The sequence below is a fragment of the Dufourea novaeangliae genome, unplaced genomic scaffold (genome assembly GCF_001272555.1).
Source record: "Dufourea novaeangliae isolate 0120121106 unplaced genomic scaffold, ASM127255v1 scaffold270, whole genome shotgun sequence".
NCBI classification, from domain to species: domain Eukaryota; kingdom Metazoa; phylum Arthropoda; class Insecta; order Hymenoptera; family Halictidae; genus Dufourea; species Dufourea novaeangliae.
Genome location: NW_015374153.1, coordinates 121468 through 149442, shown reverse-complemented (window position 1 = coordinate 149442; position 27975 = coordinate 121468). Strand labels below are relative to the sequence as shown.

At 38.7% G+C, this 27975-nt stretch overlaps 4 protein-coding genes across 4 annotated transcripts in view; 2 read left to right on the top strand and 2 right to left on the bottom strand.

Annotated features, from left to right (window-relative positions):
• Nucleotides 1-6659: 6659 nt before the first annotated feature.
• LOC107191855 (sodium-independent sulfate anion transporter-like) lies at nucleotides 6660-9809 on the top strand. Its single transcript, XM_015580993.1, has 9 exons — nucleotides 6660-6794; nucleotides 6945-7099; nucleotides 7402-7699; nucleotides 7861-8173; nucleotides 8258-8419; nucleotides 8499-8639; nucleotides 8714-8859; nucleotides 8943-9134; nucleotides 9421-9809. Exons 1-9 carry the CDS (start codon nucleotides 6660-6662, stop codon nucleotides 9682-9684), a joined length of 1806 nt encoding a protein of 601 aa, XP_015436479.1. The 3' UTR covers nucleotides 9685-9809.
• Nucleotides 9810-10987: 1178 nt separating this feature from the next.
• LOC107191837 (probable serine/threonine-protein kinase DDB_G0282963) lies at nucleotides 10988-15236 on the bottom strand. The gene is made up of 4 exons (XM_015580972.1): nucleotides 15124-15236; nucleotides 14378-14821; nucleotides 14102-14310; nucleotides 10988-14020 (listed from the first exon to the last, which is right to left on the bottom strand). The coding sequence occupies exons 1-4, from the start codon at nucleotides 15234-15236 to the stop codon at nucleotides 11205-11207; spliced, it is 3582 nt and encodes a 1193-aa protein (XP_015436458.1). The 3' UTR covers nucleotides 10988-11204.
• Nucleotides 15237-16356: 1120 nt separating this feature from the next.
• On the top strand, nucleotides 16357-20154 carry LOC107191858 (sodium-independent sulfate anion transporter-like). The gene is made up of 9 exons (XM_015580995.1): nucleotides 16357-16523; nucleotides 17654-17866; nucleotides 17962-18157; nucleotides 18270-18490; nucleotides 18581-19145; nucleotides 19216-19442; nucleotides 19516-19689; nucleotides 19766-19928; nucleotides 20003-20154. The coding sequence occupies exons 1-9, from the start codon at nucleotides 16521-16523 to the stop codon at nucleotides 20152-20154; spliced, it is 1914 nt and encodes a 637-aa protein (XP_015436481.1). The 5' UTR covers nucleotides 16357-16520.
• Nucleotides 20155-21194: 1040 nt separating this feature from the next.
• The window catches only part of LOC107191851, a 45716-nt gene continuing 38935 nt past the window's right edge, over nucleotides 21195-27975 (bottom strand). Inside the window, exons 5-7 of the mRNA XM_015580987.1 lie at nucleotides 24887-25178; nucleotides 23638-23856; nucleotides 21195-23552 (exon numbers count right to left, since the gene is read on the bottom strand). Coding sequence (XP_015436473.1) covers nucleotides 21195-23552; nucleotides 23638-23856; nucleotides 24887-25178 — 2869 coding nt within the window. The remainder of the gene's footprint in view (nucleotides 23553-23637; nucleotides 23857-24886; nucleotides 25179-27975) is intronic.

Genomic DNA, 27975 nt, shown 5'->3' with positions numbered 1-27975 from the left:
TTCCAGACTTGTACCCAGGGTTAATTGGAGTCGTAACAAGCCACGGAATCGACTCACTCTCGATTACGTGAACGATTATCATTTTAATTGAACAATTAGAGTGAAATCTCGTTCGAGAAATGGCCGGTTGCTGGTCGAGGAACGAGTTGTTTTCCTTTGGCTCCTCTGCCGTTTGCCGACTAACAAGCATTCTGAGTCTCGTAGATTCGAATCAGGAGGATCGTATTCATGCGCAGGCATAGAGAGAGATCCGAGGACGTTAATCGTTCGCCGGAAACGCCGTGACTTAACAAGTGTAACAAACAGGAGAGGAAAAAAAAAACGATTAATGGAGACAAGTGAATCACCGAGAAGGGTAAACTCGAATCGCCTTCTTCGCTGATTTTCTTCGTGTCTTCCAGGTTTTTCGTCTTGTAACTCCGACGATTTTACGTAATTTTTCGCGAATACAAGTGGTTTCGACGTGCGCGATTAAGGATCACTTCCGGCACCGTCGTACACTATTATCTCCGCATTAACGCAGACAGCAGAAACAACTTTGCTGTCCGGCTGTCCGTTAGAACGGACGGAGTATAAATAACCCGCGATACAAAAAATACTACAACAATTTTGAATAGCGGAATAATTGTATGCTAATTCGTGTTAAGATATGATAGAGCATGGCATCGCAAGATAGCTGAGAAATGACATGGTAGAATGGTTAAGCACGAATGGAAGTTTACTTACATCAAAATTTATTGGGCTACTTAAGATGAAACTGCAAGAGTATGTAAAATATTGATAAATTATTGAGCAGAAGGACCAGTCTTAATGACATCGATGTGAGGATACTCAACAACAGTCAATAAGAAATCAGTTTTAACGGACAAGTTTGTAACATTAATGCGTGAAAGCTATCACAAGTCTATACTTCAAAAGTGGATTCCTAAAAGACGATGAATCTATTCAGAAACGTAAGAAATTAACAAAAATACACTCACTGTTACCGTACCGGATGCATACGAGTATAAAGTATTCCAAAGAATTATTTATACTAGATTACATTTACCGAAAATCTTTATAAACAGACCATGCGAATGCAATTAAAACTCTACATTGTTAGTTGCACCTGTAACAGTTCACAAATTTATTGTAGAAAATCAACATTTCGTTATTTCTATCTACATATATACATATATGAATTTTCAAGTCTTTTAAATATGGCGGAATTTTCAATACATCTATCTCACTCTAACAGTTTTCTAACCTTGTCTAAATCCTCCTCGGTTATTCTGTGTTCCTGCTACAAAAGGTTGAAAAACAGTAGAGTTTCATGGCTAAAGGTTGAAGCGAAAGAAATTCTTTATCCTTGTCGCACGTTCGGCGTCCGTATAGCGACCTCTTTGTCTAATACCTCTTCGGTCATCCTGTTCTCCTAATACGGACCAGGGGATCATGAATCCGTTTTGAAAGTAGGTGGCACGTATATTGGAATCTCCGTCCTTGTCGCACACATCGTCGTTCCTTGTCTTACACATTATAGACATTGGAGAGAAGATAACACTTGCTGAAATTGTTAATAACTCCTTAATAACAAACCATTCGTGTTCCAAAGTGCTACATCAAGATAGCCAGAGACCCATACTAGACTTTTATACTAGATAGAACCACAAATTTCCACGTAAAACTAGGAAAATAATGAATAATACGGGCGACTGTCGAGTTGCGTGAGGTTACTGCGATTAACGTAGTAAAAACTTGTACATAACAAATTAATTAAACCTCAAAACTGTTGGAAAGGGGTATGGGAAATTAGTTAAAGGCTCATTCTACATTCTTAGACTGCAAAAGTATACTAAATGCGTATCTTAGAATAATAAATTAATGATTAATGTGGCCAGTGTCCACTTACATTATGCGATCCTTGAACATCGGTTCAGATAATCATTAATAACTTATTAATTCGATCGCAAAGTTACCGAAAACTGGGTTGTGAATATTGCCTGAGGTCTGTTCTATGTTCTTCAGTTGCAAATAGTTATGAATTGTCCTTAAATATTGAGATACTTGTAAATTTTCTAACGTTAGTTGGGTTATGGAATTTGGCGGGAATTTACTATCTCTGTCTCACTCTATGGGCCTTCTGTCCTTGTCTATAACTTCATCGACCTCCTCGGTTATTCTGTATTCCTACTACCAGGAGCCGAAAAATCGCCTATTTCCACTGCCAAAGCTTCTGTTCTGAAAATTGTCTATCCTTGTCGCACGTTCGGCGTCCGTATAGCGCCCTCTCTGTCTAATACCTCTTCGGTCATCCTGTTATCCTAATACGTACCAGGGAATCATGAATCCGTTTTTAACGTAGGTGGCACGCATGATACCATCTCCGTCCTTATCGCACACATCGTCGCTCCTTGTCATACACATTACAGGCATTGGAGAGAAGATAACACTTGCTCAAATTGTTAATAACTACCTAATAACGAACAATTCGTGTTCCAAAGTGTTACATACAGATTGCCAGAGACCCATACTAGAATTTTATACAAGATAGAACCATGAATTGTCACGTAAAACTAGGAAAACAATGAATAATACGGGCGACTATCGAATTGCGTGAGGTTACTGCGATCAACGTAGTAAAAACTTATTCATAACAAGTTAATTGAACCTCAAAACTATTCGAAAGGGGTATGGGAAATTAGCTAGAGGTTCATTCTACATTCTTAGACTGCAAAAGTATACTAAATGTGCATCTTAGATTAATAAATTAATGAATAATGTGGCCAGTGTCCACTTACACTATGCGATCCTTGAACATCAGTTCCGATAATCATTAATAACTTATTAATTCGATGGCAAAGTTACCGAAAACTGGGTTGTGAATATTGCCTGGGGTCTGTTCTATGTTTTTCAGTTGCAAATAGTTATGAATTGTCCTTAAATATTGAGATACTTGTAAATTTTCTAACGTTAGTTGGGTTACGGAATTTGGCGGGAATTTACTATCTCTGTCTCACTCTATAGACCTTCTGTCCTTGTCTACAATTTCATCGACCTCCTCGGTTATTCTGTATTCCTACTACCAGGAGCCGAAAAATCGCCTATTTCCACTGCCAAAGCTTCTGGTCGGAATATTGTCTATCCTTGTCGCACATTCGGAGCTCGTATAACGCCCTCTCTGTCTAATACCTCTTCGGTCATCCTGTTATCCTAATACGTACCAGGGGATCATGAATCCGTTTTGAAAGTAGGTGGCACGTATAATACTATCTCCGTCCTTGTCGCACAGTTTATGCTCCTTGTCTTACGCATTACAGCTATTAGTAAATTAAATGCGTCTTCAAAAATTACTAATAATTAATTAATTCGTGGAAAAACCTGTTCAAAACCGTTGTCTGAATACTTATAGAGGTCTAATTTAGATTCTTTAATTACAAAAACACGTTAATTATGTCTGTAAAGGTAATAAATGAATAGATAAGGCAGGAAGTGTTCGCAGATAACACGTTATCGTAGGGCGTAGGGCAATAGTTTCGATAATAATTAATAACTACTTAATTATGAACGAAACCAACTACAAATGAGTATGCAAAGGTTGGTGAAGGTTTAATGTAACTTCTTCAATTGCCAATTTCTATAAATTATTAGCAGACAATCGATTATTTGTAAATATTCTAACGCTTGTTGAGGTTATTCTTGTCTAATAGCTCCTTCATCGTTCTGTAATCCTATTAGAAGTAGACGAAATTTCACAGGATTTTATAACTGAAGTTGGTTGAACAATGTAATATCAACTAGTCCAGATTGGCTGATATGTAACGAAGTTATCTCCGTCAAGAATTGTTAGTAATTCATGAATTATACACAGCATCATTATTAAAATTAGTTGTAAATATTGTTCAAAGTGTATGTTCTATTATGGAATTAAAAAAATATACAAATCCATGACAGAAAAGGGAAAAATTCTAGGAATATTACATGGAGTACTCTGAGAAATTATTAATGTCTAATGAGTTTTAAATGAAATATATTTAATTTATATAAACCATTATGATACATAGAGTCGTATAAATCGTTAAACTGTTGTTTTTTAGATCAATACATACATGTAAAATAATACACATTGTCTAATTGACAAAAAACGAACGCAAATTAAATGAATACCAGGCCCTGAACCCACCAGACTTTCGAACTTTCAATCATTTCGAACGGTCAACCATAGATATTTTTAGAACTCACGATTACATTCGCAAATAATCATGGTTTGGATTGCTGGCGAACGTGGACAAGTGGAACAGCTTGAATTCAGCGAGACACCGACTAAAAAAATCAGCGAGCCGAGAAGAGATACGCAAGAGGGACAGTATTCGAAGATTTTTACAATGTTTCTTCTCTTACACTTACACACTAAAGAGATAGGTAATCTTCTAAAATTTGTCTCATCTATTTTGTACCATTAATATCTAATCTTCGAACCTTTCCAATGTTAAACATACGATAATAAAGCATTGTCTCCAGAAATTGGTTTCCGTTTTCTAACGTTGCAATTACTATTTCCGAGTCCTCGGTTCCAATGTCATTTCGTAATTGCCATTCTTCTCTTCTTTTCCAAAGAACGATGTGCTCCTATTGACCTGTCGGACGACAGTAGATATACGGACGATATAATAATGGTGCAGTCCAAGCTGTATCAATATTAGTCTGAAAAATATGATAAAATGACGCATCCGGTACTCGAACAAACGATGGCACGTGACATCCACCGCGTTGTCTCAACAAATTATAGTTCCATTCGATGAACAAAAACCATTAACCATTATCTTATAATTACATAAATACAATTCGCTCTTTAGAAATCTAAAAAACATAAATATTTCTCCCGTCAATTATTAGAGAATGCAGAAAGTTTCGACCTAAAACTCACTGAAAATATTGTACGAAGTCTCGAACAATATTCTTCATCGAGAACGATAGAAAGTTTCTATTTAATTTCTGGAACGAATGTAATATCGAAGACAGACGACTTTAACATGCAAAACTACTACGTCATCAGTCAAGGACAACAGAACGGCCTTGTATGTAACTTACAGAGAGAGAGAGAGAGAGAGAGACATGCACGTTACGCGACGAGGAAAAGCGTCGGTAAAAAGTACTCGGACGAAAAATGCATCAGAAACATATATGTTCGATCGATACATTCCTTGATAATCGATAATGAAATCTGGCCGGGAAACAATGAAAAGTTTACGCGAGCCACTTTATCTTCTTGTAACGAGCCGCTTGTTTCGACTCGACGGACATCACAGACGCGGTAAATCGTCGTCGTGAACGATCGTAGGAGTCGGTGTAGATTCTTGATCACTCTTACTCTCAGAGATGTTCCACGTAAATCACTTTCCGCATTGTATCTTTACGTAACTACTCTTCAGAAATAACTAGTACGTGCTTTCTAGTTAAATGAAAGTTAATAAAGAGACACACAGTTTTTCGTCACGCGAGCCCGTAATTAGATGAAATTAGTGCGTTATTAATTTAACGAAGAGTTTTTAGTTCGATCTATAAAAGCGATCTTTCGTAGATCGAAGATGACGGAAATGAATTTACATGTTTCTTCGATTGTTTGACAATATACGGAGTTATTACAGTAGAAGATAAAATGCGTATAGCGTATAGTGTATAGATGTAAATGAAAACGGAGATAGATGACAGTATAATCCAGAGTCGTAAAATACCAAACAGGAAGCTGAAGAATGATCCGAGCCCGGATACGGGACCTAAAAAGAACCATGAAATTGCTCGGTAAATTGGCTGTACAATTTGTGTTCTGCCGAACCCAGTGATCACTTAAAAGAGGATCGACGCATGCGTTCGCATCCTGGACGACATACCAGCAGGTTCGCGAAGTGGAGGGAGGCTCGGGCACGTGTGAAACAGCTGTAGATTTAATCAGTGTACAGAGCAGGTACGAGACGTCGCATCAATCGGTGAGAACTCTGCTTGTCAGGAGTACTTGTTGTTATTTTCGTTCGAATACACGGTTTCTAACTGGACGTCGAAATCCGATCGAACCATCTATCGCCAGCGTATCCGTCGAGGAAAAGTGAAATTCGTACAAACGGGCTGGAATAAAAGAGAAAGCAAGTTTACAGAAGCAGAAACGTAGAGTGGTCACAACGTGTGTTTGATCATCCACACAAAAGTCGTGTGTGCCATTTTCAATACCTTTTTTTATTCTACAATCGCGAAGGAATACTTGTACATATAGTACAGTCTATTTGGTGAAACGAGTGAAACGCGGGTGGGTTATGCGTCGAGTACACGAAACCGGACAATCACGTGTTTAAATCGATCTCACGTGGCTGAAAGATCAGGTGACACCTTCTATTCGTCGAAAATCACTCGCTAATTGCTTCTTAGAAGATCCGTTAATTGCCCCGGCTCAGTTTAACCGACGGTGAATTGAAAGTACGTCGCGTGTTCGGTTAATGGGACTACGGCTCACATTGCGTAACAAGGATCCCTAGCTGGTGATCGACCGATCGAACGATTGATTCTTCTAAAAACAGATCATTACCTTTATCCGCTACTCTTTGTGGTTGTGTGATTTCAGAATTCTAAGTTTGGCACGATGTACTAGGAAAGAATATTTGAAACGCAAAAGGTTCATTTCCCGAAAGATGACAGGATTGAACTTTCAGAAGCTGTTGAAGAACAGAATCCCTGTTCTAAAATGGCTACCCCTCTATAGACCAAAAGACGCGCTCGGTGACCTGGTTGCCGGTTTGACAGTGGGCCTGACATTAATACCACAGGTACCATCGAAAAAATACAACCTATAGTCCAGAATTGCAATATAACAAGCCACAGTCCCGCGAAACGTGTTACTAGAAATGAAACAATCATACCCAGTGTCTGTGATATCACAGAGATCTGTTTCTATCCGACGTCCACTTTAATTCCAGGCGATCGCTTACGCCGGACTGGCAGGATTAACACCGCAATATGGGCTGTATAGCGCGTTCGCAGGCAGTTTCGTTTACATTGTTTTTGGAACCTGTCGAGAAGTCAATATTGGCCCGACCGCGTTGATTTCTCTGCTAACGTACACATACGCGAGGTAAGAGACCATCGAGAATCCAACACGTCGGTGGCTTTTTCACGTCCATGAGCGGTGAATGAGCGACTATAATGGTATACGGGGTTTCGGTTGTGTCCATTAATCGCGGGACCATTGCTGCGGGCAATATGCTTCAATGACGGCTGAAAGAACGTCCCTTGGCTGCGATTATCACGCTGTCGATCTGTGTAATTGAGAAATTCCTAAACGTAAAGCGAGCCAGTGTTATGTAAATTTGACAATCAAGAATATTAAAATATTATTCGTATCGTTATTCTTACTTTCGGTGCTATGTTTTACAGAGGTATTCCTGAATACGCGACTCTTCTGTGCTTCTTATCCGGATGCGTTACCATTATTCTCGGTGTACTACGACTAGGATTCCTGGTCGAATTTGTCTCGATCCCAGTCGTTTCCGGTTTCACGTCAGCAACCAGTCTCATCATCGCGTGCAGTCAAATCAAAAGTTTGCTCGGCTTGAGGATCCACGGGGAAAGTTTCGTGGAGATTTGGAGGGAATTGGTCAGCAACATTGGTCGCACGAGGATCCCTGACCTGATCTTGTCTTGCTGCTGCATTCTAGTTCTGCTGACCCTGAAGGTAATTCACCGTGTACATCCACGCAAGCAGAACTACTTCTTACAAAGAGACATGTAAAAAACAAAAACGGGGAAATTGATAGAGGAAGTCGTGTGAATAGAGAGAGAGAGAGAGAGAGAGAGTGGTTCGAGCGCGGTTTTTGTATTCACTTATCGTTCCAGAAACTGAAAGACGCCAAGGTCTCGAATCAGATATTAAAGAAATCTATCTGGTTCCTGGGAACCGGTCGTAATGCCATTGTCGTCGTCCTGTGCGCGGTGATCTCGTATATTTATGAAATTCGAGGCGGAGCACCGTTCATCCTTACAGGACACATTGATTCAGGATTACCGTCGATAGAACCGCCGCCATATTCTCGGATTTCTGGTAATCAGACCGAGACTTTCATGGACATATGCAAGAACTTAGGAACTGGTATTCTGATCGTTCCGTTGATATCGATCATTGGGAACGTTGCAATAGCCAAAGCTTTCTGTAAGTTTCACACCACCACTGGCAGTGATTGTGCGTACAACGAAAAAGCACCATTAAAAATAAGAAACTAATCGATTACTTAAGCACGCGGTCAAACACTGGATGCCACCCAAGAAATGCTTACATTGGGTTTGTGCAACATAGCAGGTTCGTTTTTCCATTCCATGCCGGTTACCGGTTCCTTTTCCAGAAGCGCTGTGAACAACGCATCCGGCGTGAGGACCCCTTTGGGCGGTGTGTACACAGGTAAAGTAAGCTTTCAGGATTACTAAAATAAAATAAATAAAAAACAAGTAATTGAACAAATTCGTCCGAATCCGTGTAGGTATTCTAGTCATTTTTGCTTTAAGTCTACTTACGCCGTACTTTTACTACATCCCAAGAGCGACGCTCAGCTCTGTGATAATTAGCGCTGTGATATTTATGGTCGAGGTGAAGATAATACGGCCGATCTGGAGATGCAGCAGTAAGTAATAAATTAAAAAATAAATCATTGTTAAAAATAAACAAATTGAAATAACGTTGATTCAATCGTTCCAGAACGCGATCTAATACCAACTTTCGCGACATTCTTCGCGTGTCTGTTCGCCGGAGTGGAGCTAGGAATTTTAATCGGAGTGATCATTGATCTGGCTATATTAATTTATTTCAACGCCAGGCCGACAATATATATCGAATACAGAAATGTAAATACATAACAATGATCGTACGAAGAAGACGTTTTTTAAAGATTGCTATTTTAAAAATGTGTTTATGCCCGTTGTTACAGACCCCTACGTTAACTTATATCCTCGTGCGACCCAGCGCCGGACTACTGTTCCCAGCGGTGAATTACCTCAGGATATATTTAATCGAGAACCTGGCTAATAATCAGCATAAGCTACTGAAAACCTTCAAAAACTCGAAAATCGTCGTGTTAGACTGCAAGCATATCGATAAAATTGATTTCACCGCGGCGCATGTACGCATCAATGTTCTCAATGTAGTACAGTCTGTCCTGGTATCTTACCTCTTCGAAACTTTCATCATTCTTCTGTACTACAAAATGCTCCTACATATAACTTCGTTGCGGAATGCATTCATAATTATAAATTTCATACGACGTTTCTTTATAGCAATCATTGTTATGGGCGATAAAATTTCTTCAAAAAATCGCTAGAAGACACAAGATCCAGGACAGACTGAACAAATTTCGTTTCGTTCTATTCGTTGAATTGTACTGTATGTATATATGATAACGTTTACAGGGCTTGAATACAGTGATAAGAGACTTCAAGGAGAAAAATCATAGGCTAATAATGCTGCGGCCGTCCAAAGAAATTCTGCAGAGCGTCCAATCTTTGTCAGAGGAAACGATAAAGGTGGCCAATACCGATTCGGAGCTCGTGGCGATTTTGAAAGAATTGAGTACAGGTAAACGAACTCTGGAGCTCACCGCTGAAATAATAGACATGACGAATGTAAAGAATCCTAGTCGCCCGAAGAACGAACATACGAGCACCAAACTCTGAAAACGATCCGAACGTTAGACGATTGAAAATTCATGAAATGAAATATTACTAAGCATGTATGTAAGACCATAATGAATGTGCGAAAAAATTCCTACAGATTTTCCATTTCCTTTTTTTTTTTCGCATTTTTCTCCCATTTGTTTTCTTCAATACATATCGAAAATCGAGTTATAGGACTATCAACGATATCGTATAAAATCGTAATGAACATTAACACGTATTTACGATGTATATATTATTGTATATGAAATATATGATAATTCGTACGTTCTTTTTTGTAACATTTTACGGATAATGATATAGATTCATAAGAAAATTACTTGCTTCTCCTCGTTTCCGATTTCAAAGAGACTCTATTGACGGGTGCAGTTTCTTAGTACGAATGAAGGAATAATACTGTGTGGTTATAAATGCATACCAGAATATGTCGAGGGGGATATACATATATACTATAAATATAATTATAATTAGTTGTATGTAACATCTACCAAGTTCGGCAAAGTTTACGTTTTATTTTGTAAAAACTTGTAAGTCCTCGAAAAATAAACTATATGGTATTTCTTAACAATATAAGTAATATGTAAACAAAAATAAATCGTTACGCTCGAATGTATAACCGTTATATAAAATGCTTTTGCCTCCAAATAAGTCGAAGAACGAGCAAAACAGAACAGAAAATTAAGCAAAGAAAATCATGTTTCGACATCGAGTCATGGAAATTAAACTCCTTTAGATTTATATGGATCGTAAAGACTTTTTAAATCACAATTGGATAACGATTAAATTTACGTGTATCACGCGAACTTTCTTCACTTTTGTTTTTTTTTTCGTTTTTTTTTTTTTTTTTTTTTTTTTTTTTTTTTTTTTTTTTTTTTTTTTTTTTTTGTACTATCTACTTTTTCTCTTAGAAGGAAACTGAAAATTTCCCCGTTTAACACGAACTAAATGTTAAATCGTTATTAATACTTTCGATCGTAGGAACTTAACAAATCTGCACTCCTGGGAATACCAAACGGTCCCCCGGGTTATTATTAAAAGGTACTTCTATAGAATCCAAGTAACGAGTAACACCGATTATCTAAGTTAGAATAATGACTGATATAAATATTCGAAAGAGAATCTAGAAAATAGATCTGCTACTTTTACACACTTGTTATACCATAGGAAAAAACGAGACGAGGCTATCCGCACGTAACTGGCAGTTACAATATTATAAAGTTCTTTTAAAGCTTCTCAACTTTGAAAACGTTTCTACCCTCTAATGATGCCAGACATCTATAAGTACGATGCACGTGAATGCGTGTGTACGTCTAAAGTAGATCAATTAAAAAACTTGTCTTTCACGATATTACTTGTACATAGATATAGAGGTAACGATGATAGAAACGGATATAAAATCGTAAGATGAACGTGCAACGACCTTTGTACCGTGCGATTGCAACGATTTAAATTGAAAACTATGAAATACATCGTACAATGTATTTAGTACTGTCGCCTCGTTACTCTGTCTCCTGTGCCTTCTATTGTTCCGTTGTTTTGCGTATGCTACGGCCTGTTATTACCCTTGGCGAGAGCTCCTTCGGCGACACATGATAAGCCGGGTTTTCATGAAACTGAGGAACGTACTGCCGCGCATTACCATGTGGCATGTAAGCCACGGGCTTCGTGTCTGAACGCAAAGACGAATTCTGAATAACATCCGACTTCTTGGAATAATTCACTCCGTAATACATGCATTCTTTCGGCGACACCATCGGCGGTATACACTCGGAATCGTTTCCCGATAAGTCGTCCCTTCTGTTGCCGGAGTTCTGATTGGTTTGAAACGCTGCACAAGTCTCCGGCATTCTTTGATAATTGGCAGTAGCTGAAACGCGCGGCGAATACTTCTGATTTAGTTGCATGTGCATATTTGACGGTACACTCCTTGCAACGGAATCCATCGTGACAGCGTACGAATACGGTACCATCGTCTGGCCATCTTGAGAACAGTTGTTTTGATAATCGTTTGCCAAGGGAGCCCGATACTGGCTAGTTTTTCCATGAACGTCCACCATAGTGTTATCTTTCGTCCGGGCGTTCGATCTACAACCTTGCATGTTTCCCATGTAATTGTCCAGCTTCACGGGGACAGAAAAGTTCGGATTACTCTCAAACTGTTGCATCTGCTGGAATTGTTTGTACGGATTGTTCTGCATGGACGTTGGTATAGAGCAGTTGATAGTGTCCGCCATGGTATTCGACGGCAACACTTGATTCGTAAAGGTGCTGCAGTTGGTGTACGGGGGATTTTGAAACAAAGGTGCTGGATACTGCACCAATGGGTTCCAGCCTTGCATGCATAACTGCGGCACGTAGAACAATGGATGCTGCATGTAGCCCGTTTGTTGGATACTATTGAAATCTGTGCCGCACAAGTGTCTGGAGTTTTGCATTTGCATGTTCAAAGAATGTGCTGGATTCATCATGTTTCCAAAGAGTACCATATCTGGAAGCGGTAAATTCCATTGATTATGCTGAGCAGCAATGGGATGATTGTGAAAACCCGGTGGCGGTAAGATTGAAGTTTGAGGATTATGCATGAGGGTGTTGGAAGATTCGCCTTGCATAATGTTCTGATGTTCCATGGTGTAGGAAGTGCTATTCGGCACTAATACGTTCTGAGAGACGATGGTACTGTCAGCCGGTTTTCTTGATACATTATTAGCGTTGTTGTATTGATTTAAATACATGCCAGATATGCTCTGATAAGGTAAACCACTGCTCATTGGAATAACTGAGTTGCAATTATTGTGTGGCGATACGTTTTCCGGAGGCACATGCGACGGCTGCTCTGGTTTCTGGTACGCTATATCCAGCAGATACAAGTCCCTTTCAGAATTCTGAACAGCGGTAGAAGTGTTAGTGTAATGAGTATTATTATTATCGAAATAACTTTTATTTTGTACACTATGGTGATTCTCTGTTTCTTGAGCATTGCCTATATTAGGTGTTAATTGTGAATCAGAGTAAAATGTATTTGTAGTGATACCGTGTGGCTGAACAATATTATCCTTGTACGATGACGGTGTAGAATCCATCATTGTATTAATTTCTTGAATATTATCAGAAAATTTAACTGATTTTGTCTCGGAATTACTAGTATTAGTCTTATTGCTATTATAATTATTAGTATGTTCTTGTTCAGTCTTTGTAAATTGTACTTCTGTTCCATTACAAGAATTTTGCAATATCTGTGATTCTTGCGATGTAAGAACAGATGTATTTATAGTAGCAGAGTCTTTGTTACTCGAACAAGAATTCAATGATTTTACAGACTGTACATTATTTACAATAGCTGAATCTGATGTATCAGTCTTATTAGTATTACTAGCACCATTGGTTGCCTTATGCGAAAATGCAGTTATTTTTGAGCCTTCAGCTTGACTCACTTTATAATCCTTTGTTGAATTATTCTCCGTGACACTTTTTTTGTAATCGTCCGGTTTTTCTTTCCCGTTCGTTTCTTTGATAGAAGATTGAACAGTGCCCGAAGTACGTCTATAAACATAAGAATCTTTCTTGAATTTTTGCACACACCCTTGATCCTCTTTTACATTTCTATCAACAGTAGTCTTTGTGTTAGATAAACTTTGATAATTTTTTCTACATGATACAGAACCTGATGTCTTCCCTAATGTTCTTTCACTCGTACTGCATTCTAAAACATTAAAATTTTTGGAATTTTTTCCTGATGTACTCTGAGTAAGTTGCGTATCGCTAGTTTGCTTACTTATTGCGGACTGCTGATTCTCATATTTCTTTTTTGTTACATTTTCAGTTGTATTAGGTACACCGATGCCATTATCAAAACCAGACGTACGATTAACAGAATTTTCTTCTTCTGGCTTAGCTGCATTCCTTAAATATCGTTGTTGCGGCTTTACTAATGGTTTGTTCCTATTATACTGTACATTATACGATTGAGTACGAATTACTTGAACTTTGTGACACTTTTTTGTCTCGTCTGCCTCGGTATTTTTTTTCTGAAGTTTGCTTTTTTCATCTAATCCGTCCATAGAGGATTTGTTTCTGTTAGCAGAATCATTAAGTGTAGAAAATTGTTGTTTATAAAACTGTTGCTCCTTCACTGGTGTCCCCTTTCCCGTAATTAATTGTCTATTGCATCCATTAACTTTACTACATTTATCATGAAATTTAAGAGCCGGCGATACAGACGTCTTTCTTGAGTCTACACCAGAGGTTGAAGTTTTATCATTGCTACATGAATTTAAAGAATCAACTTGATCTTTGGAACCCTGCTTAGAAATAGTACAAGACTCTTTTAAAGAACTTCCTGCAAGTAAAGAAACGTTTTCTTGTTACAATTGTAACTTAAGAATACTGTTGACTTAATTCAGAATCATTTAAATCTCACCTGCTTGTTTCCTGGTCTTCTGATCATTACACTTCTTAGTATTAATTTTGGTAGTTGTTTTTTGCATACCTTTCTTTAATTCTGATGTAGACTGTGTTTTAGACTTTGCATTATTATTATTGTTATCGTGGCATTGCTTAGAATTGATCTGATTACCTACATCAGGAACTGATTTTGTCGAGTCTGGGATATTACGACGAATGGTACCCCTAGTTGTAGAAATAATAAACTGTACAAATCATAACATATTGCTACTTAAATTAGTCTTTTACCTACCACTCATTATGAGATTCATTACATGACTCCTCTGATTTACTTTTTTCTTCTTCCTTAAAACTAAGCTGTTCTAACTGAACAGTAACAATATTCTCTTGCAAATTCTTGTTCACCATTTCTTGCTCATCTAGTCTTTGTACGACCAAAGACTGAGAATTTGGGAACAATGTACTAGTTACATTAACATCTTTACTCCAAATAGTTTCCATATTACTTTTCTCAGAAGGCTGAACAACTTGTAAAGTAGATTGAAGCGTATTATTAGTTGTAACAATATTACTGTTATTTATATTTTCCTTTGTAATATGATCATTATTCTTTAACTCAGGACTGTTTGAAGCATTGCTACTTGAAACAATAATAGTACATTCTTTTGTTCCTTCACTTAATTTAGCTTTCAATGGACTACTTATTAATTCTTTCCCATCTGGATACACTTTTGTGCTACAATACAAAGAAGATATATTCAAAACATTAAAAGACAATCTTATTTGCTTGTTACATTAGTGAATATTTTTCTTCGGACATAGAAGACTCTACCATGAAGTAACATACGTTATATTCTAACAATACAATTCTTGTATCCATGAGAGAATACATTGAAGCTGTAATGAACAGATTTGTACTTGACACTGATTTCATAAATTTTTCATTTATACATACAAATTAGTATACAATAAAAGGAATTAATACTAACATAATGAAAATAAAATAAACTAAAATATATAAAACAGATACAAACGTACTGGCCTGATAACTGAGAATTACTTTTCAGCCACTGCATATTATGCATCTTGCCGATTACGGCCATCTGCTCTATATAGTATTGCTCTTTTATATCTTTATCAGTGGAATCCATTTTACCTATTACAGACGTAGTTACAAGAACTAAGCACATTTGTTAACAGAACATAACAACTTAAAGTTAGCCTAAACAAAAAATAAATCACAGGAATACACATTTACGACATTTCAAGTGGTTTAAGACCATAAACTACAACTGCAACGTTAATTGGAGCAAATTACAAACAACGGACACGACACATAAGATGGTGAATCGTTGCTATATCATTATTAAGGAATTAATTTTAATTCTTTGGCCGGAATAACAAACCGCTTTACGTAAAACTTCCTCGATCACTGAACGAACAACAGGAAAAATATACAATAGAAATAACAATCACTATGCCCAATTGATTTCTTTTAAATATATGTTAGAGTTAATTAATATAAAAATCGAAAACAATTACCATAAAATACATTTACGACGCAATTGATACTGGATGAATATAACGTTCGTGCGTAATTTTCAGAATACAAAGATTTCATGATTGTCTACAAAAATGATAATTTAACTAATTACCGTGCGTTTTAATCTTTGAGAGTAATTGAAGTATTTAATGAAAATTGTTGCAGGAAGTTTTCCTTTCGTTCAATATACAGACATTATGAAGAACGTCTGACCATCATAAAGGTCGCCATAATACTGATGGACAGGAGAATGCGCAAATGCAAACGAAAGCTTCTATCTTTGCACTAAGTCGAAAAATAATGCATTCTTACATGATTCATTTATTCATGACGCATTATTTAAAATACTATAAAAATATAAATATGTAGTACAAGACTTGTTACGTAGAATATAATCGGATTAAAGTGCCGGTACGTTTGGAAAATTCAAATAACGCACCCTTTAAAGGACATGTTGAAACACGGTGAAATTATTGGTTGTTGCTGAACGAGCCAACTGAAGCCATCGAACCAGATTTATATGTTCTAAATTACCGACTGCAACAGGAATATGCAATCCCTCTATTGACAAACGTGCGAACTGTATATTTTCTCGAAACCATCCAGAGGGAAATGCCGGTTCCTAGAGTCCTAGGTTCAGTTTATGGTGAGATCCTGATCGGTGTGTACCGTATTGTATACATCAGTATGTACATCTGCTGTTCTTCTTCCTGAATGCATTCAATGAATTCTTACTCGTGTCGTTAACTGTTGTTCGCTATTTTTCTATGAAACAGTCGTAATGAATACAGTACCGCGTTAGTACTCGTAACAGGTTACGCTAGTCCACGAATGTGATCGATATTTTCGTAAAGAAAATGACGCGTACGAATGATATTCTACAAGAGAGTTGATGGTATGTTCTAAATACAATACTATACGTTCGAACAGGATGCTTATTATCATATTTACGCTATGAAATAGTTATATGTTTCCTCTGCAATGATTGTGTTATTACCTGAAATTAATAACGACGTAAGGAAACATAAAATTCTTGTTCATTTCACCGTGTACTGCTTTTTTTTTTAACACACACTCGATACTTGTTAACGGGATGGGTCAAGTAACTATGGCCCTTTAATAAAGCCGATCAACGTAAACGGCGTTTGAAAGATGTTGAGAAATACATCAGTGCTTTAACAGGCCGAGAGTGTTCAATGATTCGTAAAGGAACAAAAAGACTGGACTCACTCAGCGTAGCCTTAAACACCGGTGAAATTAAACCTGTGAATTTTACGCGTTTAGATTATGCAATTGCTGAAGTGACACGAAGGTTAACACACTTGGCTAACTCACGTGTACCAGTTGCAATTTTTGTCACGCTGAAGGGGTCGAGAATGTTAGAAAAAATTAGAACAACCCGATTACACCAGTTACATAATTATAGTCGGGAATTTTAGTTTCTGCATTTCGATAATTGTTTAGCTCCAGCGACTTATCATTTTTTTTTTCAACGATTATCCCTTCTTTTTTTTTTATATCGTCCGAACGATAAACCTGTTTTTGCCAATAATTTTAATTATCAGACTTGAATTGGGGGAGAATTGAGATTACATATTTATATACATTCGTATATTCGTATTCGCTTTCGTACAAAAAGTACGAAGGCTAGCCGCTACTTTTCCTCCACTAACATGAGATATGTGCCACGTTCTATCTGAGTATATAAGCAGCCAAATAGCTTTAGTTTCTTCCAGTTCTTCGCTGTACCGTGAAATGCGAATACAGTTCATTTAGACAGGTGTCTTTTGTGTTTTTATTTTATTTATGATTCATGATACCCCGGTCGAAGTAAACATACATACGTGCACGTGTGAAGTTGCGACGCTTCAGTGAAAGTTCCAACTTTCACAGGTAAAAATATTTCGCGCTTTTGATCAATTGAAAATATTATTTATTAGTTGATATGGCTGTTTAAAGTCAACACTGAATTTTTTAATTTAGTTTTTGTAAATTTAATTTAATTTATTCATTTTTTTTACTTAGTTCATAATGGCCCTCGATATGATAGATCGGAAATGGCATGCGAAGGGTGGCAAATTTAATAAGTTTGTCAGAAAACGGATACCGATCGTTGGATGGTTGCCATCGTATAATTCCGAAAAGTTTTTAAATGATGCTATCGCTGGTATCACGGTCGGACTTACTGTTATGCCGCAAGGACTTGCTTATGCAACATTAGCAGGCTTAGAACCACAGGTTGCACATTTTCTGCAAGACAGTTTACATATATAAATTCATTAATGTTAAATTATATTTTTTTACGCATTTGCGGATAACGTATAAAATTGCAGTATGGTCTTTATTCTGCATTCATGGGAGCAATGGTGTACATAATATTTGGTTCGTGTAAAGATATCACAATTGGACCAACTGCGCTTATGGCACTCATGACTCATGAGTATGTTCAAGGTAGAAATGCTGACTTTGCAATATTACTTGCATTTTTGTGTGGTTGTTTGCAATTACTGATGGCCTTTCTCCGTTTAGGTAACATATCACACTCAGTTATCAAAATATTATGTAGTGCTGCTTCTATAAGCACTACATAATATGTACACCTATACTTGATTCTATTTAATTGATCTACAAAATGTTGTAGGAGTACTTATAGATTTTATATCAATACCAGTCACAGTTGGTTTTACCTCTGCCACATCTGTTATAATTCTGGCTTCCCAGCTGAAAGGACTTTTGGGATTAAAGATCTCCTCTCAAGGATTCTTAGATACTTTAACAAAAGTGTTCAAAAATATCCATAAAACTAGTTTATGGGACAGTGGAATGAGTTTCTCTTGCATTGCTGTATTATTAATGTTTAGGGTAATGTGTGATAGAAAGCTGTATGATCAATTGAATTTAGCTGTAATCTACTTAATTATAGACTTTAATTGTATTGTTTCTCTTGTGTAGAAAATGAAAGATATCAAGTTTGGCTGCAATAATGAAAAATCAAATAAATATCATAGGATATTAACAAAGACAATATGGTTAATAGCCACAGCACGAAATGCTATCATTGTAATTGTTTGTTCTGCTATTGCATATAAGTTCAACTCCACTGAGTCTGGTTCTCCATTCATTCTCACTGGTCCAGTAAGATCAGGTCTTCCACATTTTGGTTTACCTCCTTTCTCCACTCAAGTTAAGAATGAAACATTAAGTTTCACTGAAATGTGTTCAGAATTGGGTGCATCTATAGCATTGCTACCTATAATTGGGGTTCTTGGCAATGTAGCAATTGCAAAAGCATTTGCTAATGGTGAGAAAGTAGATGCCACACAAGAACTAATTACTTTAGGAATTTGTAATGTTGTTGGCTCTTGTGCAAGTGCAATGCCAGTTACTGGCTCATTCAGTAGGTCTGCTGTGAATCATGCAAGTGGAGTAAAAACACCAATGGGTGGTTTGTACACAGGAATATTGATACTGTTAGCTTTGAGCTTGTTAACACCGTATTTCTACTTCATACCAAAGGGTAATATATTGACTAGTTCCTTTATTTATATTAATACAGTAGGATAACATATCTAACAGTATATTTTTAGCTTCTCTGTCAGCAGTCATTATTTGTGCTGTAATATATATGATTGAATATCAAGTTGTTAAACTCATATGGAAGACTAGCAAAAAGGATTTGATCCCAATGTTTGTAACGTTCTTGTTCTGTCTCATTATTGGAGTAGAATATGGAATATTGTTGGGTGTAGGAACAAATCTTATATTCTTATTGTATCCTTCTGCACGTCCTACAGTACATGTTGATAAGTGTACAGTATGTAGCAAATTATACGTAATTATATGTAATATTTTCTGTTTAAAACCAACAGGTATTTTGTATATTTTAGAGCACTTCAGGAGCTGAATATCTGTTAGTGACACCAGGAAACAGTCTTTATTTTCCTGCTGTTGATTTCATTAAAAAATCAGTTGGCAATGCTGGAATAAAGCAGGGTTCAAGTCAAATTCCAGTTGTTGTTGATTGCAGATACATTTTGGGAGCAGATTTTACAGCTGCTAAAGTAAGTATTCATGCATAATAGTATAGATATGTATTTGAATGAAGATGTAGTGATGTGATTGCATTGTTTGTTGCAGGGAATAGCAACATTAATAAATGAGTTTAACAATCGAAAGCAAGGGCTCTATTTTTATAATCCACGATCGGAAGTTATTGCAGTTTTAAAAGGTGCATGCGGAGAAGAGTTTCAACATATATCTACCCAAGAGGAATTATCGTATTTGTTATCCACACATCAAGGTAATCATATAAGTAATTCGATGCATGTATCTTATCGAACGCAACTTTTTCATTTTCAATTGTTTCGTTTCAAGAGAAAACATCGCAACAACTGTTGGAAATTGCACGCGATAAGTCACACGTGCCTTTAATGTTGAGCGGTCCTGAAGTCATTCATCGAAATGGGCGTTCATGCCATGAACTTAGTGAAGTTACAACCACATTGTTGCACGCTACAGCTAGTTAAGAGAAGGAATTGTAGTTTTATTCAATTGCAAAGATTTCGTTCAATGTTTCCTATAGACTGAAAGTTTTTACTTGTGCATTTCACAAAAGGCAGTACACCTTTACGAAATTTCATTAAATATTTTTCAGTATTAAGTATTTTAATATCTATTGCGAGAAAATGATAAATATTTATTAAGTTACTAGACAAGTCACGAATAATATAATACTATTAAGAAACGTGAAATACATGACAGATTTTATAATAGAAATAATAAATATAAATATCTTTCTGTACATAAATGATATCTTGTTTTGTATCTCTTATTTTTTATGTTTGTTGTGTCAACGAGAAATAAATACTGCTGTATAATTTTAATTTAATTGTGTATGTACATATTTTCACGTACCCATATTTCGGCAAAAAAATCCAGTTGGGTTCAAGGGCAACAATTTATTAAATCGTAGAACGTAATTACAGTTTCGTTTCGGAAGTGAATTAAAAGTGTAATAAGTTAGAAAAAGAGCTTCCATGTACAGTTACGATAAAGCCGTGCATGCTGAGACTTTTTAACGTTACAACGATGAGAATTTGCAGAATTATTTTCTAATCAAGTAATGTCTCCTCGCCTATCGTTTGTACACCTTCATTTAAACATTTATAAATTACAGTCTTCTGTAGCACGCGTAATAATTACAAGGATGTAATTACGTGTAATGAAAAATAATATTGCACAATCCATCTAAACCGCGTAACAGTCCATCACCGAATACCTATCTTCATAATGAAATCGGGTACATATTTATCGAAATAATCGAAAATATTATTTGCAATATGAATTAGATTTTAAATTTTGCTGATAATATCTATAAGTATTGCACTCTATTTTTACACGGAATACGATAAAATAATACGCAAGAATTATTTAAATAGCTGAACGAATGTCGTTCGTAAAACTGTTTTGTATTTAAAGTGTATACAAAAATATATCCCATTCTCTCGATATTTATTTTTCTTCGAAGTGAGAGCACTGGAAACTTACATAATTTACAAAACTAATTTCAATAAAGCCCCGACACAACGTCTGTGACCTTTCCGTGATTTCCAATCGCAGACGAGGTCGTGTTCCTCCTTCCGATCGGGCTGTCCTTGATCTGTTGATTTCCCGAATATTTTCCAGCATTGAAACGATGTTTTCCGAGACCGAACGTGTCGTAAGTTCGGCCAGCGAAAATTCCTGAATCTTTCGATCTATTCGAGAATTTACTGCCAATGTTTTCGTGTTGGCTGAACGAGTTGTGCCTCACTCCGTTTTTCATAAGTATCACGGGAGTACAATCGAAGTCGAACTCTCCATTCTTTCTAGCCGAATTCAATTCATTTTGACAGTTCCATTCACGATTCCTCTGCTCGTCGTACAATTCGTCGCTTCTTAGCTGCTTATTGTTCACATTAATAGCATAAAATTCATCGTTTTTCAAGTGTTTATTCCTCGACTCTTCTTTTCTACCATTCGTTTCCAGCTCATAACAGCTGTTCGAGTCCTCTACTCTACTGGACTTCGATCTAACCAGCTGCCTGTCTTCCCGAGATTTGTTTGTTTTCGTTTGGTACTTGCTCGAACTCCATTGACTCTTCTCTTCTGTAATAACGATGTCGACCATCGAGTCCAGACCCTCGTCGATTCTATCCAAGGACTTGGTTAACAAACTCGGTGACTTTGGAGCTTCGATGGATCTGGGTCTTCGAGTTACAAACGGCTCCAAGTTGAAATCCGTGACATAGAATAATCCGCTGTCGCTTCCTCCTCGCGAGGAACACTGTTCTTTTTTGGCAACGTGGGATATATGATGGAAGGACTCGGATCTACGCATTCTGGTTCTGGAATTCTCATCGAAGAATTGATGTTCCTGTTTGCTGAGATTCTCGGAGCTGCCCGGTCTACCGTAACTCTGCAGACTGCGATGCTCGTCGAACGAGTTCAGGCTCTCGAACTTCCTGATGTGACTCTCCACCCTGCTTCGCCCGGATCTTCTTGACCGTGGACTCGAGGCGCTAGACTCGAGGTAATCGTGGCTCGTGGACCTACGAAGAAGCTTACGTTTCTCTACTTCACTTCTGTACTTCGAGTTGTGCCTCTGAACGAATCCATCCGTTTGACGGTTGCACGATTTCGACTCGTTCGCCGTCACGCCCTTGAGTCTACACGAACTCTCGTAATTTCTAGCCGTCTTCTTGTCCTTTACCTCGCTTTCACTGAAGTGTCGAAGATCGTCGAAGCTTTTCTTAAATTTACCGTCGTTCTCGTTATCCGCTTCATTTCTCGATTGCTGCTGAAAGTGGTCAGCATCGGCGTTTCCGATCTGTTCCTCGTAGGTTGGATTCTTCCCGTTGTACTTGAGTCGAGATGCGCTCAGAAGAGAATCACTACCATCCCCCAAAGTCTCCTCCTCGATCTCTTCATCATGAGAATTGTACGTCTCTTCGTGATCTGGAAAGTCGCAATGCCTCACCGCCATGATCGCGGACAAACATGGCGGCGATCTTCTCGGCGGTTGAGGGTACAGAATAGTCGGGACAATCGCGTCTTCGACGTCTGGCCCTTTTATAACGATCTTTACGCTGCCTTCCACCGAAGATTTCGAGATTCTTCGCGTGTCCGTGTTCAGACGACGCCTGGCGCTACTGGAATCCGTACTGTAATCTCGATCGTTACCAAAGTAGGTCACCTGTTCACCTTTTATTACACTCTGAGAGACATTCGAGCCCGCGTTGGACTGTGGAATCTTTGCGTCCGATTGCTGATCCCTCTTCAGTACCCTGTCGAATAAGTAAGAATCGGAATTTTTGTATACCTTGATCTTCGGCGAATCCTGATCCGTGACCCGATCCACTCGCTTCTCCTCGTGACTTTTATCAACGAATTCCTCCTCCGCGTCCTTTACAATAATTCTCAGCTCCTCGATCACATCCTCTATGGTGGTCTCTTGATCATTGTCCGGTGACGAGCTGTGCTTTTGATGATTACCACGCAATTGGTGTTTCGTGTTCTCTGGACTGCTGGATCTTTCAGACGAACTGATACCCTCGTCCTCCGCGTTCGAGGACACTTTCGGGGATTGTTTCGCCCCGAGAACCGTCACCTTCTCCCGATCATCACGATTGTAAGTGTTCAGCTTCTCCACCTGCAGCTGCTGCAGTTCGGCCTGCAGAGCCGATACCTTTTTGCTGAGAATTCTACAGGTTTCCTCGGCACGCACGACTCTTCTCTGCAGGACGTCTACGTCGACGCAGTTGTGGGTCCATTTCTGGACCTCCTTGTGCAGAAGATCGTTCAGAGCGTCCTCCTCTCTGCCGTCCAATTCTTTCAGCCATTCTTGAAGGACCTGCGGCTCTAGTCCAGCTTCGCAGGCTTCGGCCTGGTTGCAAACAAACGCAATTATTGTTCACCAAACTGTTTCATATATTGGGGGGAATGTAAGAGGATTCTGGAAATACACTCACCTGAATGTATAACCTGGTTTGCGTACGAGGAGCAGATTTCAGGAACGCGTTCAGAAAAGAAACTCCCGCGACTCTCAGCGCGATCGCTGCTCGTGGAGCTAGAAGAGCTCCGGCGAGGAACCTGAATCTTCCGCCTTCGCCGTACTTCAGCCTTAACGTGGAGACCGCTTCTGACACTGCTTCGTGGCCACCTGGTGTCTGGCAGACCTTGGTCAGTAGCTGGAACAGTAATAATGCATTCTATCAGGAAGGGTCTTCGTGGTCTGTTGTAACTAGCGCGGCTTAAAGCCCCGCCGCCGACAGTAGGTACCCTACAACCATGCGGTGCGATGATAACCATCGCTTTATTCTCATTATAGCCAACACCGTAGTTTTCTGTGATCGCGTGCCGTGAAAGTAATTATCCAGTTCGGTTGGTCAACGTGTGCCCGTTCGTAACCGGCACATGCCTGGCAAAGTGCACTTCCTCAATGGCAGGAAATCGAAAAGAAGAACTAAAGGACGAAGGAGCGCACGACGCGCGTGTGTTTGCAAATGAGCCTGGCCGAATAACGTAACGGATAGACGATAAAAAAGAACTGGTTCCCGACAGATGAACACTCACGAAATAACGGGGCCCGGTCGGTCGAGTGAACCGAGTTTACTGGAAACACGAGGTTTACGATCATCTCAATTGGTCAGACACACGAGGTTCCTCCACGAGCGAGAAACACGAAGTCCTGTGTGACCCAGTATCCCCGTCCACTTCGTGAAAATTCATTCTGAACGTACATTTAATTACATATCCTATTTATAGTTCGAAAATACGTATCGGTCTTATTGGAAACCTCACTCCGCGATTAAAAACAGTACCTTCAAGTGGGAATCTGATCCATACATCGTGTATATGTATGTATACAATTGTTTGATATTACATCAGACGATAAGGAAGCGATAACCGTTGCGTTTAGCTTTACAGATATAATCGCGTTTACGGTGTCGATATAAAATACGCGCAACGCTCTATCAGCCAACGATCTATTAATAGTAATGTAAACGATAAACGTACGATAAGACGACATCGAAATAGACGTCGATGCGGTTTTCTCCTGGATGTGGCAGTCGACTAGCATAATCCTTGCCCCCCATTACCTCCTCGTATGATTACTCTAGATTAGTCCAGATGATTTCGTTCCTTTTTTATTAACAGAACCTACCTATCTACCTACACCGTGGCACTCTCGTTGCAAACGGAAGTGACGATTGTTACCTGAAGAGCCAGAACACGGGACCGGTTCAAGCTACTGGTCAGACAGACCGCTAGAGCAAGAAGACCGGGTTGAGCTTGCACCAATAGCCTCGGCGCGTCGGTGCATCGTTCGGCGCACGCGGCCAGGCACTCGACGCAGCCCAGCTCGTCCAGCGCCGCTCTTCTGGTCCCGACTCGTGGACCCGTGTGACCGGAAGAGGGTGGTGAACTTTGAGCCAGTTGTACGCCCCGCAGAGTCTCCAGCAACAGGGTGATCCCGTCAGCGGGGGGCGATGAGAATTCCTGAACGAAGCTGGAAAATAATCTTAACGTTACCGACTTGCGAATGAATCTTGCCTCTCGCTGATGTAATTCATGCAGCAGGAAGTTACCGAGTTGTTGGATAAGTCTTGACCCTTTCATTCCTAAATTCTCTAATAATTGTAACAAAATATTGGGAGGGTTAATTTTGTGTTATTGCAAGGTGTTGGAATAAACTTTATAATTCACATCCAGAAAAGGATTAAGACTCATCCGACAACTCAATATTTATGCACTAGGTATTGCAAATGGTATTTTGGGTTTAACCTAGAAAACAAAATTTTGTTGGTCAAAGTAATTACCACTGTAAACGGTTAAAGCATACTTTCCTAAAATATTCTTTGGCTCACCGCTCCCTTTCCAAAGTTTTTCTTTTGTTTAACGCCCCCTTTGGGTAAACTATCTCTATTATCAAAATGTTCAAGTGTAGTTGTGCGTGTAATCTACGAATCTTAGAAAATTAGATTGAAAATAGAGAAAATAGAATAATTAGAACGCCCCTTTCGATCTTCTTAGCGCCCACCGGTGGGAACCTATCTGCTAAAGAGATATCACCTGTACGTTTATTCCTTTTCATTCAAGGTTCGATGTTCCGTGGCTTTTTGTAAAGAATACTGTTGGGTGGTTCCCCGAAACGGATCAAAGGAAAAAGTTCAACGGCTCTTTTTGCGGAGGTGAGGAGATGCGAAGTGTCGAGTGAAACGGATTCCCATGAAGGTATCCAGGACGAAAAAAAGGGGGTTTCCGTTAATTGATTTCCAGGATACGAGCGTTGAAATCGAGACGAGCAAAAATTTCTGTATCAGTTTTGTAAAGTAGCACGTGATTGACTTAATTCCCTAATTGTAGAGAGAGAGAGAGAGAGAGAGAGAGAGAGAGAAAGAAAGAAATAAGCAGGGACAGAGAGAGAGAGAGAGAGAGAGAGAGAGAGAGGTGGACCGGAAGCATCCGTAACGGTTACGAACGGGGCGGCCGTGGCGGCACACGGCCGTGCTCCAAGTGCAGCAGCCATTGAACCGCTGACAGAATGGAAAAAACTGTAATTACATAATTATGGGACCTCGCGATAAGCAGCAAAAAAAACGGCCAATCCGGTTTCGTACGATGGTACACCGGTAAGCGAGTTCCTTTGAGGTTGTCAACGGTGTGATTATAAGAATGACGGTACAAGAACCCCGGTAACTATTAATGAAGTTAATACACGAAGACGAGGGAAAGACGAGAGAGAATATACTTCAATTAAATTACACGCTTCCACACAAGTCACCCGAGACATCATTATTAAGCGTGAATCCGGGCGAACGCGAGAAAGATCGTATACTTGAATAATAAGAATACAATTCGTTCGATCGATAGATACAATATCGTTTGACCAATTTGATCTGACAAGAAATTCCATCGTTCGATGATCGATTTTCTTGGGAGCTTCGAATATCGTTGTGGCATCGTTATTGGTATTTTATGCGCGATTGTCAGGCGTCTAGAATCCACATTACGATATCACTTTACCAGATATCGTATTCGTTGATCGTTCCGGCAAGAAAACGATCAACCCGATGCGTTTCCTCTTCGTAACCGTCGTCCTGTAACGGGCGTGTTACGGTATGTGTGTGACGGCCTTAAGGTAGACAGGTGAACGGACGAGGGAATAGATATTATGACTGTCAAAGAGCGATTCATTCGCGCGGCGAAGTTTGTTTCAATAGCTGCCGGGTTTTCTTCTGCTCGCGGCTCGAACGCTGGTCACTCGTAATGGACGAGCACTATCTTCGATCGTGTCACGTTAGTTTCCTTAATTATACAGGTGAAACACGTGTAGCATTGGTGCACACCAGAGCCAGTCCATCAGCTTCGTACCGGCGTGCTGCAATCCTTCTCTATCTCTTTCTCTTTCTCTGTGTACCGAGCCGTGAGAATCTTCTTGCGGACGAGGCCTTTTGTCACTTTCTAGAACCCTCTTTTCTCGTTACGTAATCTCTGCTTCTGGATACTCGGGGACACTTCGCGAGCAAATGTACCTTCGTATCGTAAAATATTATTTTACTCGAATGTTATCTAATCTTTCGTTGACTAGATTTCGTATTATCAGCCGACAATAGATTATCTCAGGCTTCTCGAAACGGTTTGTCGTAATTTTTACGTTGCGCTTAAATTATTCCGCATCCGTGGTTATCCGTTCGTGTGATACAGCATCCGAAAAAAAACACAGAAAAATACACGGGAAACGGGGAAACGATACATTAGGGTACCACTGGCCAGTGTTTTTTTCGGATGAATAATTACGAAGATACGTTGCTCAATACCGTTCTAAGCTAGCAAATATATTTATCATTTAGTTAAGATAAGTAGCCCCGAATTTCTTTCTATCTTCCGTGCATAATTACTAGATTGCGAATGTTTATGCATCTATAACAAACTTTAATATGCAAAATGTAGTGAAATGAAGAGTTCAATAAAAATTAATAATATTTATTATCAACATATTATCATCAACATAATAAGACTATATCTAGTGCAGGATTGAAATTTCTATCTCATTTTTATGTTTATAAATTAATGCTTAATCCCGAAAGCATACCCATTAGCCGTTAGCCTCTTACTCATCAATACCTAGTAATATCTAAGAATTCCTATTGGAACTTTTCTTGCACCCACTACCTCTTAAATCAGATCTTTGAATATCATTTACAGTTCAGTAGAATAAAATTATTATTATTAATACTAAATATCGGAATCTAACAACGTCTCTGGCGATTCGTAGAAATTCTTCGAGTCGTGCCCCATAGATT